Source organism: Pelecanus crispus, chromosome Z (genome assembly GCF_030463565.1).
Source record: "Pelecanus crispus isolate bPelCri1 chromosome Z, bPelCri1.pri, whole genome shotgun sequence".
Taxonomy (NCBI): domain Eukaryota; kingdom Metazoa; phylum Chordata; class Aves; order Pelecaniformes; family Pelecanidae; genus Pelecanus; species Pelecanus crispus.
The window spans coordinates 55,495,149-55,508,760 of NC_134676.1; the positions used below are offsets into that span (position 1 = coordinate 55,495,149).

General features: G+C 39.7%; 1 protein-coding gene across 3 annotated transcripts in view; it reads left to right on the top strand.

Moving 5' to 3' along the window:
* NRG1 (neuregulin 1) overlaps positions 1-13,612 on the top strand; it is a 104,218-nt gene that overhangs the window by 76,712 nt on the left and 13,894 nt on the right. Inside the window, exons 3-4 of one of the 3 annotated variants that reach the window (XM_075726360.1) lie at positions 5,834-5,901; positions 12,893-12,916. In XM_075726360.1, the coding sequence (XP_075582475.1) occupies positions 5,834-5,901; positions 12,893-12,916 (92 nt within the window). Of the gene's footprint in view, positions 1-5,833; positions 5,902-6,555; positions 6,615-12,892; positions 12,917-13,612 lie in introns of all 3 variants that reach the window. The other 2 variants (XM_075726361.1, XM_075726362.1) reach the window with 2 other exon arrangements.

Consider the following 13,612-nt stretch of genomic DNA (forward strand, 5'->3'; position numbering starts at 1 on the left):
GAAACAGATACTGTAAAGTAAATACCCTGCAAATAGCAAAAAAAAGCTGTGTGGATAACTGCATTGGATAAGTACCCTTTATACAGGACAAACTTTCTGATGAGACTGGATTCACAACTGAAGTGTTTGCTGTTGTGTTTAATTGCATAAAAAACAATGAATGTCATGGTAATTGGTGCAGGTTACTATTTCATGTGAGGATCTTGATTCAGGAAGTTATATGAGTTTAGTTTTAAGGGTGTGCTTGTGCACCTTTCTCAAGTCCTGGCCTGTACAGTATCAGACTGTTGCAATAGTCCATTATGTTGGAGAACATCCATGAAGAGCTCCAGCACTGGAGTTCACCTCCTGCCTGGTAGCGCATCACATAGCATTTACCTCTGGAGCTGAACTAATAGTGAGTTACTGCTTCTCTCTAGCTTGAGAGGCAACTCAGCATTTAAACATTGGGAAACATCCTTGGGACCTAGCAGGACTAAGTGGAAAGAGAGCACTTTTGTGAGGATATTGCCATTTTTCAGACAGACAAGGGACAGTTGTCAGTGAAGACTGTCATCTGCTGTAACTGCATAGATTTTCAGTCTTCTAGGACTAAGACTCAGATGACACTAATTGTAAAGATGAGTCTGGTGGGTGAGTTAGGTAAAGGTCTATCATACTTTCATTAGGCCAGGAAGGCATAGACTGCTTGTCTCTGTTGTGAATTTAAAAAAAAAACAAAACAAAAAAAACCCAACACCCGAAAAAACCACAAACACCAAACCCCACAATGTTCTGCTTTAATTGTGAGTTTTCTTTTTTTGTAGAAGGATGTTACCTGCACTTTATGAGCTTTGTTTTGCTTTGGTTTTTCACAGATTGCTCTGTTGCCGAAAGTGATGAATATTTCATTGACTTTAGAATCATTTTTAGCTAAAGTGAATATGGAAAAGTTACTGGCTCTGGTGGGTTGGATGCTTTTTTGAGAGTGAGAGGGAGAAAGATTTGTGTTAAATTTACATGATCATTATAAGTCAGCAGTACAAGATGAGCAGTTTGCTATGACTCTCCAGGGCATGTACGAGAGCCTACCTGCCTGTTTCAACTTCCTGTCAAAACACTGCTCAGAAAACTCCAGTGTAGCAAAGCTGAGAACCTAGCAGACTTGCTAATAATTAGCATTGTCTTGAAAGTTTTAGAGGTATCCCATTTTCACTGGTATGTGGACTTTTTTTTTAAATTCAGAGATCTGACTGTGTTTGTTCTTTGATGTTATATATTGGCTAAGTTTTTTAATTAAATGTCTTGGAGACACTTGAATGAAATGGGGAATTTTTCCCTCTTGTAGACAAGAAATAACCTTTTTTTCTGGGGCTGGAGTTGAAAGAAAAGGCATTTCCCAAATTTGGCAGATGTGCCTCTCTCTGGGTGGTCCAAGACCTATTTGGAAAAAGCATCAGAGCTGTAAAATCAGAGAGGGTGAATCTCATTTACAGTGGGGCAGTGGAAAAGGTTTCTTACCCTGAAGACAGTCAGGGCGACCACTATTTTGCAGGGCATTTTGCTATGCCCTCTAATACTTGCCAGAACTGAAACTTTACGTTGTGTAGCAAAACAAGACGCAATATAGCCACGTAAGAAATAGAAGTGTGAGTACTTGAAAGTGGGTGTACTGGGAAACTGAAGAGACAAAATACAGTTCTCTTCTTATTTCATTAAAAATACAGATGTCTACTTTTAATTCTAGTATTCCAGTGTTAATTAAAATAAGTATCTAACCAGTACACATTGCCTTCATTGTTCTGAGAAAATAAATCTTCCCCCAGAACATGCCTGTGGAAACAGAATGCTTGAAATATGGTACTTGCTCTTCATATTTCTGCCTCAGTAGCAAGTTCACATTTTTCCATATGGTCCATCTGTTGAGAGCAAAAACAAAATTTCTAAAGCATGAGCCATATCATTCTAAATTGGTTTTATCCCTAACCAAAAAAACATGACTCAGATTCACAACAACCATGGAATTTTCCAAGTGATGTCTCTGGTTTTGTAAACCTCCTATTCTATTATAAAAAAGGAGCTCCTAAATCCATCTTCTGTTAAAATCTGACTATGTATTAAAAAAAAAAGTGTTTGGTAAAATACATAGTATAATGATCTAGACTGGATCAGATCTTGCTCTCATGTATACTGGTGTGAACTTTTAGAAAATTCACTGCTTTCAAGAGGTAACCATGTGAAATACTCAAGAAATGTGTGAAGAGTTAGTAATGCATTGTACAGCTACATCTATGATAGCATGTATGTTCCCTACATGTATTTTAATTATGGCCCCAGTCTGAAGAAAACAATCTCAAAATGGGAAAGGAAGTTTTAAGACTACTTAAATAAACTAGTGTATAAAGTTTTCAGAAGTTTCATAGGAATGTGAGTCACATTTTGAAAACATCATGGACTTTGGAAGCCTAGACATTACTGGCTTCCTATAAGACAGGTTCCTAAGTCATTTCTGTTCAGTTGAAAATGGGTCCCCAAGTTCCCTGAAGACAAAAAGTCAGATAGTTTCTTCAATAAATACAGAATTAAGGCCAGAATCTCTAGCGTTTCCTTCTTACTTGAAGAAAAATCTATATGAATATAATATCTGTTACGCTTTTAGAGTGTTCTTTTGAAGTATCCTACCATGAAGGCCTTGCTGGTCTGACTAATTGATTCCTTGCTCACAGAGATCATCTTTTCTAGTGCTTTTGTTGTTATTGAAGAAATTAATTTACGTCCAAATTTCACTGGATGAAAATAATGCTTCTCTCTAACAGAAGAATGCTGCTTCTTCCCTTTAACAGCGAAAGAGTGAATTATGTACTCTTTAATGATATAGTCATTTTCTACATCCGTCTTCATGCAAAGGCCTTGGTGGAATAGAAATTAATAGAAGGTTCTTGAAAACAGCAAAAAGAGAAAATTTGTCTCCACAATGCTAGCAAAAGTTCCAGAGATATTCATTCAACAGGCAGGATAGAAATACTAGTTCTGACTTAGGCTATGAAATGGACTAGTAAATGTGGAAGTGTACGGTGCTTCCCATGAAAAAAACCCATTCTCCCACACTGCATTTGCTTATAGGGAATGGATGAAATGGAAATGTGAGGTCCTGATCCATTCAGCCATTCCTCTCCTGCTAAAAAACAGTCTGAAGATATGCATTTGATGTTCTGAGAAGTGTCTTCGGAGCATATGCAAATGCTGCTCTTTGCAACTACTGTGTATAGAGGAAAAAAGCAATTATTTTAGTATATGTGGTTTAGTATTGTGGTTTCACCCAGTTAATACAACAAATAGTCTAAATAGCCTTTTTTAATAGTCCAAGTACCGTTTTTTTAGGCAGAAAGGAAACTATAAGGCTCTCGTAGCAGAAATGTCTACTTGTTGCCCTGAGTTGCTTGACTCCAACTTCTGCTAGTGCCATAAAAGAAAATGGTACATGGGTAATGAACTAGAAAAGAAAGACACCACAAGAAATAATGTCTGGAAACTTTGAGTAGGACAAGGTGTTTCGAAAACAACACTGTCACAAGCTGTAAAAGCACAGTCTACAGTAAACAACCTGTGAAACAGCACTGGAAATGGTACTGCACGGTGTATCTGAGCAATAAAATGCCTTTAGCATTCACACATAATCATAAGTGAAAAGGCTCATCTCAGCTCCTGCCTCAGCTGGCTCACCCTGGACCTGATCTCAGCGGCAGGTGCTCTAGTCCATTTGCTGACAATGGTTTCAGAGCTAGTATAAACACACCTGAACTGTTTTCAGCACCATCTCAACAGGGCTGACCCTTTTCAGTCTGGAAGCGATTTCAGCATTGTCTGCACCAGTGCTTGAGTTGTTTTCATCACCTCCACAGCTGCACCAACATCTGAAAACAAGCACAGACAGAGCAAGCAACCACAACAGGCTGGTGGCAGGAGCAAAGCCTAAGGCTTTTAATCAGCAGCACGTTCATTGGGATTGCATAGGGTTGAGCCTGATGAACAAGATGTAGAGGTTCCTGTGAAATGAAAGCCAATGTAAGCGTGAACACCAGCTTTCCAGGGATGGGTATTTAACAAGATCACCATAGTGCAAAATAAAACTGAAATCACAAAGGTAAAACATTTTTACCCTCATTCAGTAACACAGATCAAAATGCCTTCTAGCAAAGGCATTTTGCCTTCTATCAAAGGTGCAAAAAGTCTTCTATCATGCCCAGGCATATCACCTTTTCATGACAGAGTTGTGTATTTTGTTCAACAAAGTGCAACAATCCTTGTTGTATTTTTCTCGGCTGAATATATCTGTGGAGACTGGGATCTCTCCACACTGGTTACTTATCAAAAGATGTGATCTTGGCTCTGAAAAACATAAACTCCCTTCCTTAACAAACAAATATATCATTACAGCAAATCAGTTCCAAAGAATCATCTGCAGGTCCTCAAATTATACCTTTTTTAATACAATAATCATTCCTGTGTGTTTTATTTGAACAAGATACTAGTGTTTATGCCTGACACTGGTCCTCTGCCAAAGTGCTTTTCTGGAAGTCCCACTTGCGCAAGGGCAGCATCCCTGACCCTTAGGGCTAGAGGCAATAGTGGAAGAGTTGAATTTAAAAAATCAGGACAGCTTTCAATGCATGTGAAACTTGGATGGATAGAGGAGATGGAGAATTGTTCTGAACAATGTGCGTTTGCAAATAAGAAGGCTCTTCAGCCCTGGCAAGTCAATGATGAAGCAGTTTGAAAAGGAGACTAGCACCACATCAGCAGCAGGAGAAAAAGAGGGGGAGATTCTTGCACCATGGCATGGAGAGCATCAGGAAGACAGGCAACGCAAGTGAGATGTAGTCAAGGAAGCAGATATCAGGTAATTTCAGGTTACATGCTGAGTAAGATTGGATAGAAGAAGGAGGGGGAAAGAAGATTGAAGTCTGTAGATGTTTAGTGTGGTGGACAGTCATTCACACCTACGTCTGAAGCACAGGAGCCTGCATTGCTATGGTGATACATCGGCAGTATACACCTGAGGTCTGCCCGAAAATGGAGAATAGAGGTGAAGGAAGAAGGATTGACAGCCAGCAACAGAAGAAAAGACAGGCAAAGCACAGAAGAGAAATTCCTTCACTATGACCAAAGGGAAAGCTGCACTGAAGTTTTCTGCAGAAGAGCTTATGAACTGAAAGGGAGACAGCTGTGGAGCTTCAAATTTTGAGAGCACCTCTGCCCTCTCATCTTACTTATTGACTGGACTGACTATTTTTCCATTTGTCAGCCATGTTGAATATACCTTCTGCCTTTGGGTTTGCATTTGTCTTCTCACTTTTGGAATTTTTTTGGCTTTTCTGTGATTGCTGTTTTAACTATTCCCCTTCAAAGGAAATTACTGGAAGACACAACATGCCATTACAGAAATAGGGAAATATGGTATTTTCACAGATTTTATGTGACTGGTGAAAGCAACAGTGTAAATTGTTGTTACACACTGCATTGCAAGTTTAAATAACTCATCGTGGTCCCTTCATGAGGTGGAATAAGCAATGAGCTGATATACATTTTTGCTAGCCCTGATTCTTCTTTCTTTTTCAAAACAGACAAGCAAAAAGACCTCCTAGATTTTTTCACTGGTGGATTTTTGCTGTAAATTTTGCAAAGTGTTATCTTCTGGAAAGGTTACACTTCCTTGCCCCTTTTCTGATCATTTTTCACTAACACCTAACCAGGAGGTCGCTTAATGCACTCCCATCTCCATAGGCCAGCAGATGTCAGTCTGTTAGTGCAGTGGTTTTGGTGTACTATTGCTTATCACGTTTTTGCCCTTTAGGTGCCAACCTGGATTCACTGGAGCAAGATGTACTGAAACTCTGCCCATGAAAATCCAAAACCAAGAAAGTATGTTAAAATAATCTGAACTTTGCTTTCTTCCCCAACTACAGCAACAAAATCAATAGTACTTGGTGTTTTCACAGTTCAGCTGGAACCGGCCTCTTTACTCACTAATTTATGACCTGATTCTCTAAAGTAAAATCTGTACACCATGGCATTATTGACCTCCAAAATGTTTCTCATTTATGTGATTTTTGATCTTTCCATCCGTTCACAGATGCATTTGTATTGCACATACTGGCAGCTTTCTTGTTTGGGAGACTGCTGTAAAGTGCAACCCTAAAAGAGCAAACTCACGGAGATGAGTGATGTACAGATATTGTGTCCTCGCTGCCTTGTGGAAAGTGCATCCTAAAAGCAATTTGGGAATTTGGAATGGTGAATTTCTGTCTCACATCTCGAAACACACTTTGATCTGGATTGGTTTGGTTTTGGCTGGTTTTTCGGGGGGGGATTTCTTTTCATTTCCACAGAGCAAATGAGTTGCTCTCAACATCTTGAGCCATTTTGATACGCTAAACCGAGATTCAGTTTCTGAAAGTGAACTCACCAAGTCATATCAGTTCACACTGAAGGAGCTTCTTTCTTAGCATATATTCACCTCTTCTCTTTTCTCTGTTTTTTCTCTACCATTTTTTTTTTGTTTGTTTTTCCTCTCAGGTGCCCAAATGAATTTACTGGTGATCGCTGCCAAAACTACGTAATGGCCAGCTTCTACAGTACGTCCACTACCTTTCTGTCTGTGCCGCAGTAGAAGCATGCTCAGTCGGTGCTGCTTTCTTGTCGCTGCATCTTTCCTCCAATTTTTTTTTTTAATCTGTAACTAGATTTGTTGCCTAAAGCCTAATATTGATTGTCTCTGCCTGTTGCATGAAAATGATAACAAAAAGCAATTGCAATACTCTCCTGGATTGTTTGGCATTTGAGGTTATGGGAAAATGCAAGACTTAGGAACACTGTGAAATTAACACTGACTGATGTGATATGGACTGTTCACTGACATCAAGCAGTAAAAGTGCAAAAATGACATTTCAAAAGTCTCACGTTTTATTTGCCACAAAAAGCTTACAGTTCTCTATACAGGGCAGTACTCCCCCAACAAAGGGACAGGAAAAAAATCCTCTACTTGCGTAGGAGATTTGTATTCAGACTTACAAGTAAAAGGTAATTGACACGCTTACATCATTTCTAATGAGCCCGTGCCAAACAGGACCAAAGTGTTCTTCCTCCTCATTGTCCAAGTTTCAGGGGAAAGAGCACAGAAAGAAAAAGAAAAGGGGAAGAGATGGCATAAACAATGAGGTCTGACATATTTATTTGTGGGTAACAGGTGCAAGAGATCAAGTATTTCAGAGCCAGATTAATTGGCCAAAGAAATGTACAAGACAGACACGCACACGCATACATACACACACAGAGGACTCTGTGTCAGACTGCTGGTAGAATCAGCACTGCAGTCACATATCTCATAAGCTTTCTCATGGAGGGACGGGGTTAATTATTATTACTTGTCAGGGAGGAAACAGAAAGTACACCGAATATTTATTTTCTCTCATTGGCTATAGCAAAGTCAAAGGTAACATATAAGAAAATTGCTTAGATCTTACATTTTAATGCATGTGTATGATTCATAATTAATTGTCGCTGGCATCAGATTGTACTATGATCTAAGAGCAGTATTATAGGAACTATTTGTTTGATGGATTACTTGCCAGCACAGAAAGATTTCAGAGACTACAGGCTAGCTTAATTTAATTTCCATTAATATATAGGACAAAAAGCTGTTAGCATGTGCTGGACATTTTGGAGCCTGAAGAGATGCATAGGTTTTCTCTTATACTGATGGATGAAAAATGTCCATACATAATTCATACTGCCCATCATGGAAGCTACCCATGTAAATCCCAAGGGTGCTGACTGGAGACCAGACCTTCCAGCATTCACGTGTGTATTTTGTGCCCTCTTTTAAAAGCTTTATTAGTGTGAGTTATTTTTAAAATGCCTCTGGTAACTATGGATTTGAGAATTATTATGCTGTTACAGTGTTTAAGTTTACGAAATGTTAGATTTGAATGGTCTTTTCTGTGTATTGTGGTGAAAAGTGCAGTTATAAGATACATTGTTGGTTGCTGAATTTACCCCCAAAACTATGGAAGAATTGTATGTTGATCATAAATTCATTTTCCTAGCCAAAAAAAAAAAAAAAAAAGAGGTTTAGGTGGGTTTTCCTTCATTAGTTTTTCAGTTTCTTAACTCTGGCTGAGATTTTTAAAGGAATCTTTGGGCAGTAGACACTACACTTAGGTTTTCCGAAGTTGCCTCCATGAAAAAGGCATAAATGCCCTTGCCTTGCTGCAAGAGTTATGCTCAGCTGTAAGTACTTAAGCCGGTCCAGCCCTCCTCTCTTTGAAATGCACGGGCAGGAGAGCACACCACTACCTACCTCAGGCTACTCTGAGAGCCTCAGGCAATGGCTATGAGACTCTGGCACTTATGCCTACCCTGCATCTGCAGTATAACATCAGGTTTATTAAACTGCTACAAATCTTAAAATGACACTTTTGGAAAGGGTCCAGTGAGGGTACATTTATATTTAACCAAAAAAATCAATGAAGAAGCATTTATATGACTTTTTATTATTACACTCAATGCAGACCAGAGCATACAATTAAAAAGGGGACTTAGAATGAGAGTTATCTTCAGGCAAATGTTGCATTTGGGGCTTAAAGCCAAGCTCATATTTTATACCAAGTGTTGTGGGTGATTAACTTCGCTCTGTAGATGCAGCTTTTGCAAAGTACAGAGCAAATCAGGATGTTAAACAACATAAGTGACAGTAGGAAACAAAAGTGTACATGTGAACTATACAGTACTATCTAATTTTGCTTGCTTTCAGAAGGGTCTTTCTCCATTTGGAAAGAAAGGATCAAAGGCCAAGTGAGCCCACTGATGAGCCGTTACTATCTTAAGGCTCTGTATTTGGCTGTTGAGAAAAAGTTAGCTTCAGAAATCTGCCCTAGAGCTGGTATTTGTAAGAGTCCTGAAGTTATGAGCTTTGTTGAGGGCCTTTTGCAAGATCAAAACAAGGCCTATTCTGAGCATTCTGGAAATTCCCCATCCCAACAGAGTGCAAGACTAACTGGGTTATCTTTGCAGTGGTTCGGTTAGCCCTGGAGGATTCAGTTATCATGGTGCACTAGAAATAGGTTGAAAAGAGGCACAGGAAACTAGGTGGACCTCCATTTTAAGAAAAGTTCTTTCATAGAAATGTCTTTCCTTTCTGTTAGTGGAAACGAGAGCATAACTGGGAATGGATGTGAGGGAGACTACTGGAAAGCACATGTTTATGCTGACTGTCCCTTGGCTTTCAGCTTTGCAAACACACCAAACCATAGGACAACCTGTTGTGGCTGAGAGGTGATGGCTTGTTAGATCCCACACTGCCATAGTTACCTCCAGCACTGCAGCTATGCAGTTTTTCCCCTTCAACTGGTGCTTACCACCACTGCAGACCAAGGGTAACTAAAGAACAAACTATGCTAGTTTTGCTCATCTCTGGAGTCTGGCTGAGAGACCATGTCCTGTCCTTCAGCACAGCTAGTCACAGGTGCTACCAGGTGTTTTCCCCAGTACCCTGACTTTTTGCTGCAGCGGTTTTGACTTTGAGGTTCATGGTCCACTGTTGGTCCATAAGATACCAGAAGGTGGTCCACAAAAGTGTTGCAGAAATACATCTGTTCCATGCAGATATGTTTGCTGTATTTGAATGTTCACACATTCACTCCTTTGAAGGCAAGGAGGCAAGGCAAATGGAGGAAAATAAAAGTAACAAATTAACATTAAAAATTTTGGCTAATTTTTATGTAGTTTTGCATGAGAACTCTTATAGCAATGCTGTGCAGAATGGTCCTTGGGATAAGAAACACTGGTGGAGCTTCGGATTAATAGAAGGTTGAGGAAACATCTCTAGAGCATAATCACAGGTAAACTTTTTGTCCTCCCAAATGCCCCAGATGGGCCAAGGACCGCACCCAAAGGGCCAATTGGCTTGCTTACTTCACTAGTTAACAGTTATATACGTATTGTGAATATACAACAGTTTGTGGTGCAAGCTGTGAGTCATCTCAGGCATATATTGATTGTGGTCTCTGCCTTCCTGAAGGCAAATGTTTCAGTATGGGACACCAGTTTAAACTGTGTCTATTTCAGCTCCACCATCCTTGGTGAGCAAGAGGGACAGTATTAAGAGAGGCAGAGGGAAATTTCTGTTTAGATGACAGCCCTTGCCTCATCTTGTCAAGATGATCTTGGCTGAGAAATTAAAGGGGGAAAGAGTTGAGTAAAGCTATGATATTCGAGAGGTATGACCAAAACTGCTGTTACCCTGTAACGGCCTAAATTTTTCAGTCTTTCCACAGAAACTACAGATCTTCAAAAGTCCATTTTTCAGCAATTCTACTAGCTCAGTATCTCTCAATTTCTTTATATTTCTCAAGTGGTCACATCTGTATGAGGGTACTAGACAACCTTATCTGAAATTTTCATTTTCTAAAGCCTTTCAGCACCCTAAATTGTACTCTTTATGTGCTGAGACCAATACTCCTGAATGATACAAACAGATTTGAAAAATGTCATTGTCCATCTTCTGCTCAAGGTCAAAGACAACAGCTTTTCACTATGATCTGCTCAGTTAATGCTCATTAAATACTAAAATTGCTGTGATAGAATAATTAAGAAAGGACATTTTCTATACTCGTGAGACTCGAATCAGTTGTAGAATAACACTTTTACAGAAGCCAATAGGACTTAACATCCGCAGTTCACAATTTATTTTGCACCCTGAGTACCACTAAAATGAACCAAGACTTAGGATCCAAAGTGTATCCTAAGACTCACAAACAGACACAGTAGCCCAGCCCCTCAAGCAGAATTGGCTGACATGTAGGGGTTCTGCTCTGTGATAGTTTGGGGGATTTTAGTTTGTTTTCAATTCAAATTACATGAAAAAGAAACTTTTTTAGAATTCCTTATTACCCACAGAACACATTTAATGAGAAAACTAAACAATAACTTAAGAAATATGGCACTTTGATGCTTCAGAGGTGAAATTGGTCTCCCTGGACCTCTCTACTGCTGTATGCAGTTGATCCAAATGGGTCATCCTTGTCAGGTGCAAGGCCTCCACACAAACCTGCAACTGTGCTCACACCTCACTGGGCAGCACCATGTCCCCAGGCTACCCACCCATCTAACCGTATAGAGTAGACACCCCAAATCTTGGGTGCCCAGCAGCTGTGGTACACCACTCATGAACACAGCATGCAGTCCTGGAGGACATGTTCCAGCATTTCCAGGCATCAGAGTCTTGTTCTGTAGACCCTGGATCCCAGCATGCTAAAATATATCTGATGAATTGTAGTTGTAAGTCACTTTTTTGGGGAAAAAAACTGCATCCCAAGCATTTTTTCTTCCAACACTGCCTCCACAGAAATCAAATCCAGAATGAAAATTGAGCTGTTAAAAATAATTAATTGTATTTCTTCTTAGAGTACCTGGACAAATATTCAATAGAAACCACGCTGCATGTAAAAAGTATGCAACAATATTTGGTTAAATAGGAACAGATCAAAAATAATTACCTGTTTATAAAATGAGAAGTGTTGGGATATTCTGCTTTCTTTTAATCAGGTCTAGGGAATGTAGCTAGAAATACCAGTGATAAATAAGAGCTACATGACATCTAGGTTTGAATAAGCAATGCATGTTTCTTCAGCATGTTTTGTTGTTAGGGCTTTCAGCCAGAGTATATTCCCATTTTAAGTACAACTTCCCATTGAATTATTTGAAATAGAAACTGCATGATATGAATGACTTCCCTTGAAATTAAATTACATCCAGGTTAGGCATCTTACCTATAAGCAAGCATAAATACAGCAATGTATTTGCATGGGCATGTCATTCATTTTATTGAAGATTTAACCAAGCTTTCTATGCAACTAATGTATATCGTTAGCAGTGTTCATGTAGGCATGTAATACTGGCTCTTTAGGAAGAGACCTGGATGGATTCCAACTTACTTAACCCTTAAAATGTCACTGATTGGCAGGAAAGAATTGGCATTCCCCATTTGTACAAACTACATAAAAAAATGCACATGGTCGGAAAATTAGGACTGGATTTAAATTTCACAGCACACAAGGACAAAGAAAGTGAGACCTGCCACAGTTATGGTTTTGGCCCCACAGGAAGGGTCTCCTAGGGCGCCTGGTGGGGGGAAGCCTGTGTTCCTCCTCACCTCTGGCTGTTGGGGCCTGGGGGTGCTAATTTAGGCATATGAATCCATGTAAATGGCATCATCCCCTGCACCCCAGGGTGCATCCATCCAGCCAGCGGGTGGTTCTGCCAAGGCAGCACAGCCCAAAGGCAGGGGAAAAGGGATTGCTCCTCATTTTCCAGAAATGAGAGCCCTGCTGCAGCCAGTTTGCAAAGCTGAGAAGGGCTCCCACTGCTGAGCCACCTCCAGGTCGCAACCCACAAGAGCAAGGAGCCGCATACCTGGGACAGGAGCAGGGCCAGAAGGGAGGGCAATGCACAACCCATTTGCAGGGTGATGCCACCCCTTGTAAAGCATCCCTGTGCTCTCATTGTCCCATCTGAAAACAATCAGCCATTTCACATGGTGTCCTCAGGCCATAGCCCCCTTCATCTCAGTAAGATCTTTAAGGGTTAATGGTTCCTGCTGCATTCCCTGCACTGTGGCTATTCACATCCCCCATAGATATTTTGGAGTGTAACCCTTGCAGAAGGTCTGGTCATGTAGCTTACAGATGCATTTAAGCACTGCCCATGTAACCACATGCCCCTTTGTTCTGTTTCATGTGCAGACACAGAATAGCCATAATTCTCATATGTGATTTATTTTTAAGTACAGTGTATTGCTCTTTTCTGAAACTTTTTCCTTTTTCTTTCTTTTTTTGTCAACTTTCTGCATTGGCAGAGCATCTTGGGATTGAATTTATGGGTATGGACCAATCATTCCTTTTAGCCTGCAGATTTTAGAGCCTGAGAGATAAACCCCTTTTTATTTTTTTTTCTCCACCTCCCCTTTTCAATTCCTAACCAGTTTCTTTATGCTTTAGAAGGGATCATACAGCTATAACAACCCTTATCAAAATGTTAGCAGAGATTGGCTCACTAAAATGGTAATAGTGATAGGATGTTCCAGACCTAAGGAGTTCTAGGAATCACTGAAGTAATCATAACAGAGTGTGCATTCATTTTTCTGCTGTGTAATTTTGACTAGTTTTGACATTTGCTTTTGCTAACTACTTCTAGGGTTGCCAGATTTTGGAAACACTGTAAGCATTAAGCAAAATGACTAACTAGTCTATAAAAAAAGATAATCTGTTATAGCCACTTAATATTCTGAATATTTACAGTTTTGAGCTCTGGTTTCCAAGTAAAGTTTTATGTCTAAACCCACAGCTAGGTATGTAAATCAGATGCATATACATATGTGTAAATGATATGCATATATTCATTCATTTCTAGGTCTGTAAATTAAAAGTGAACCAAAAGTTATTTAGAAACTGAAGTAGAGGTTTACAGCTAGACTCCAGATCCTCAAGCCAGCAAATATATTCAATATTTCTAATACCAAACTCATATTGCACCCAACCAAGAACATTGGCAGTGCATACTGTTTTTACACTTCAGC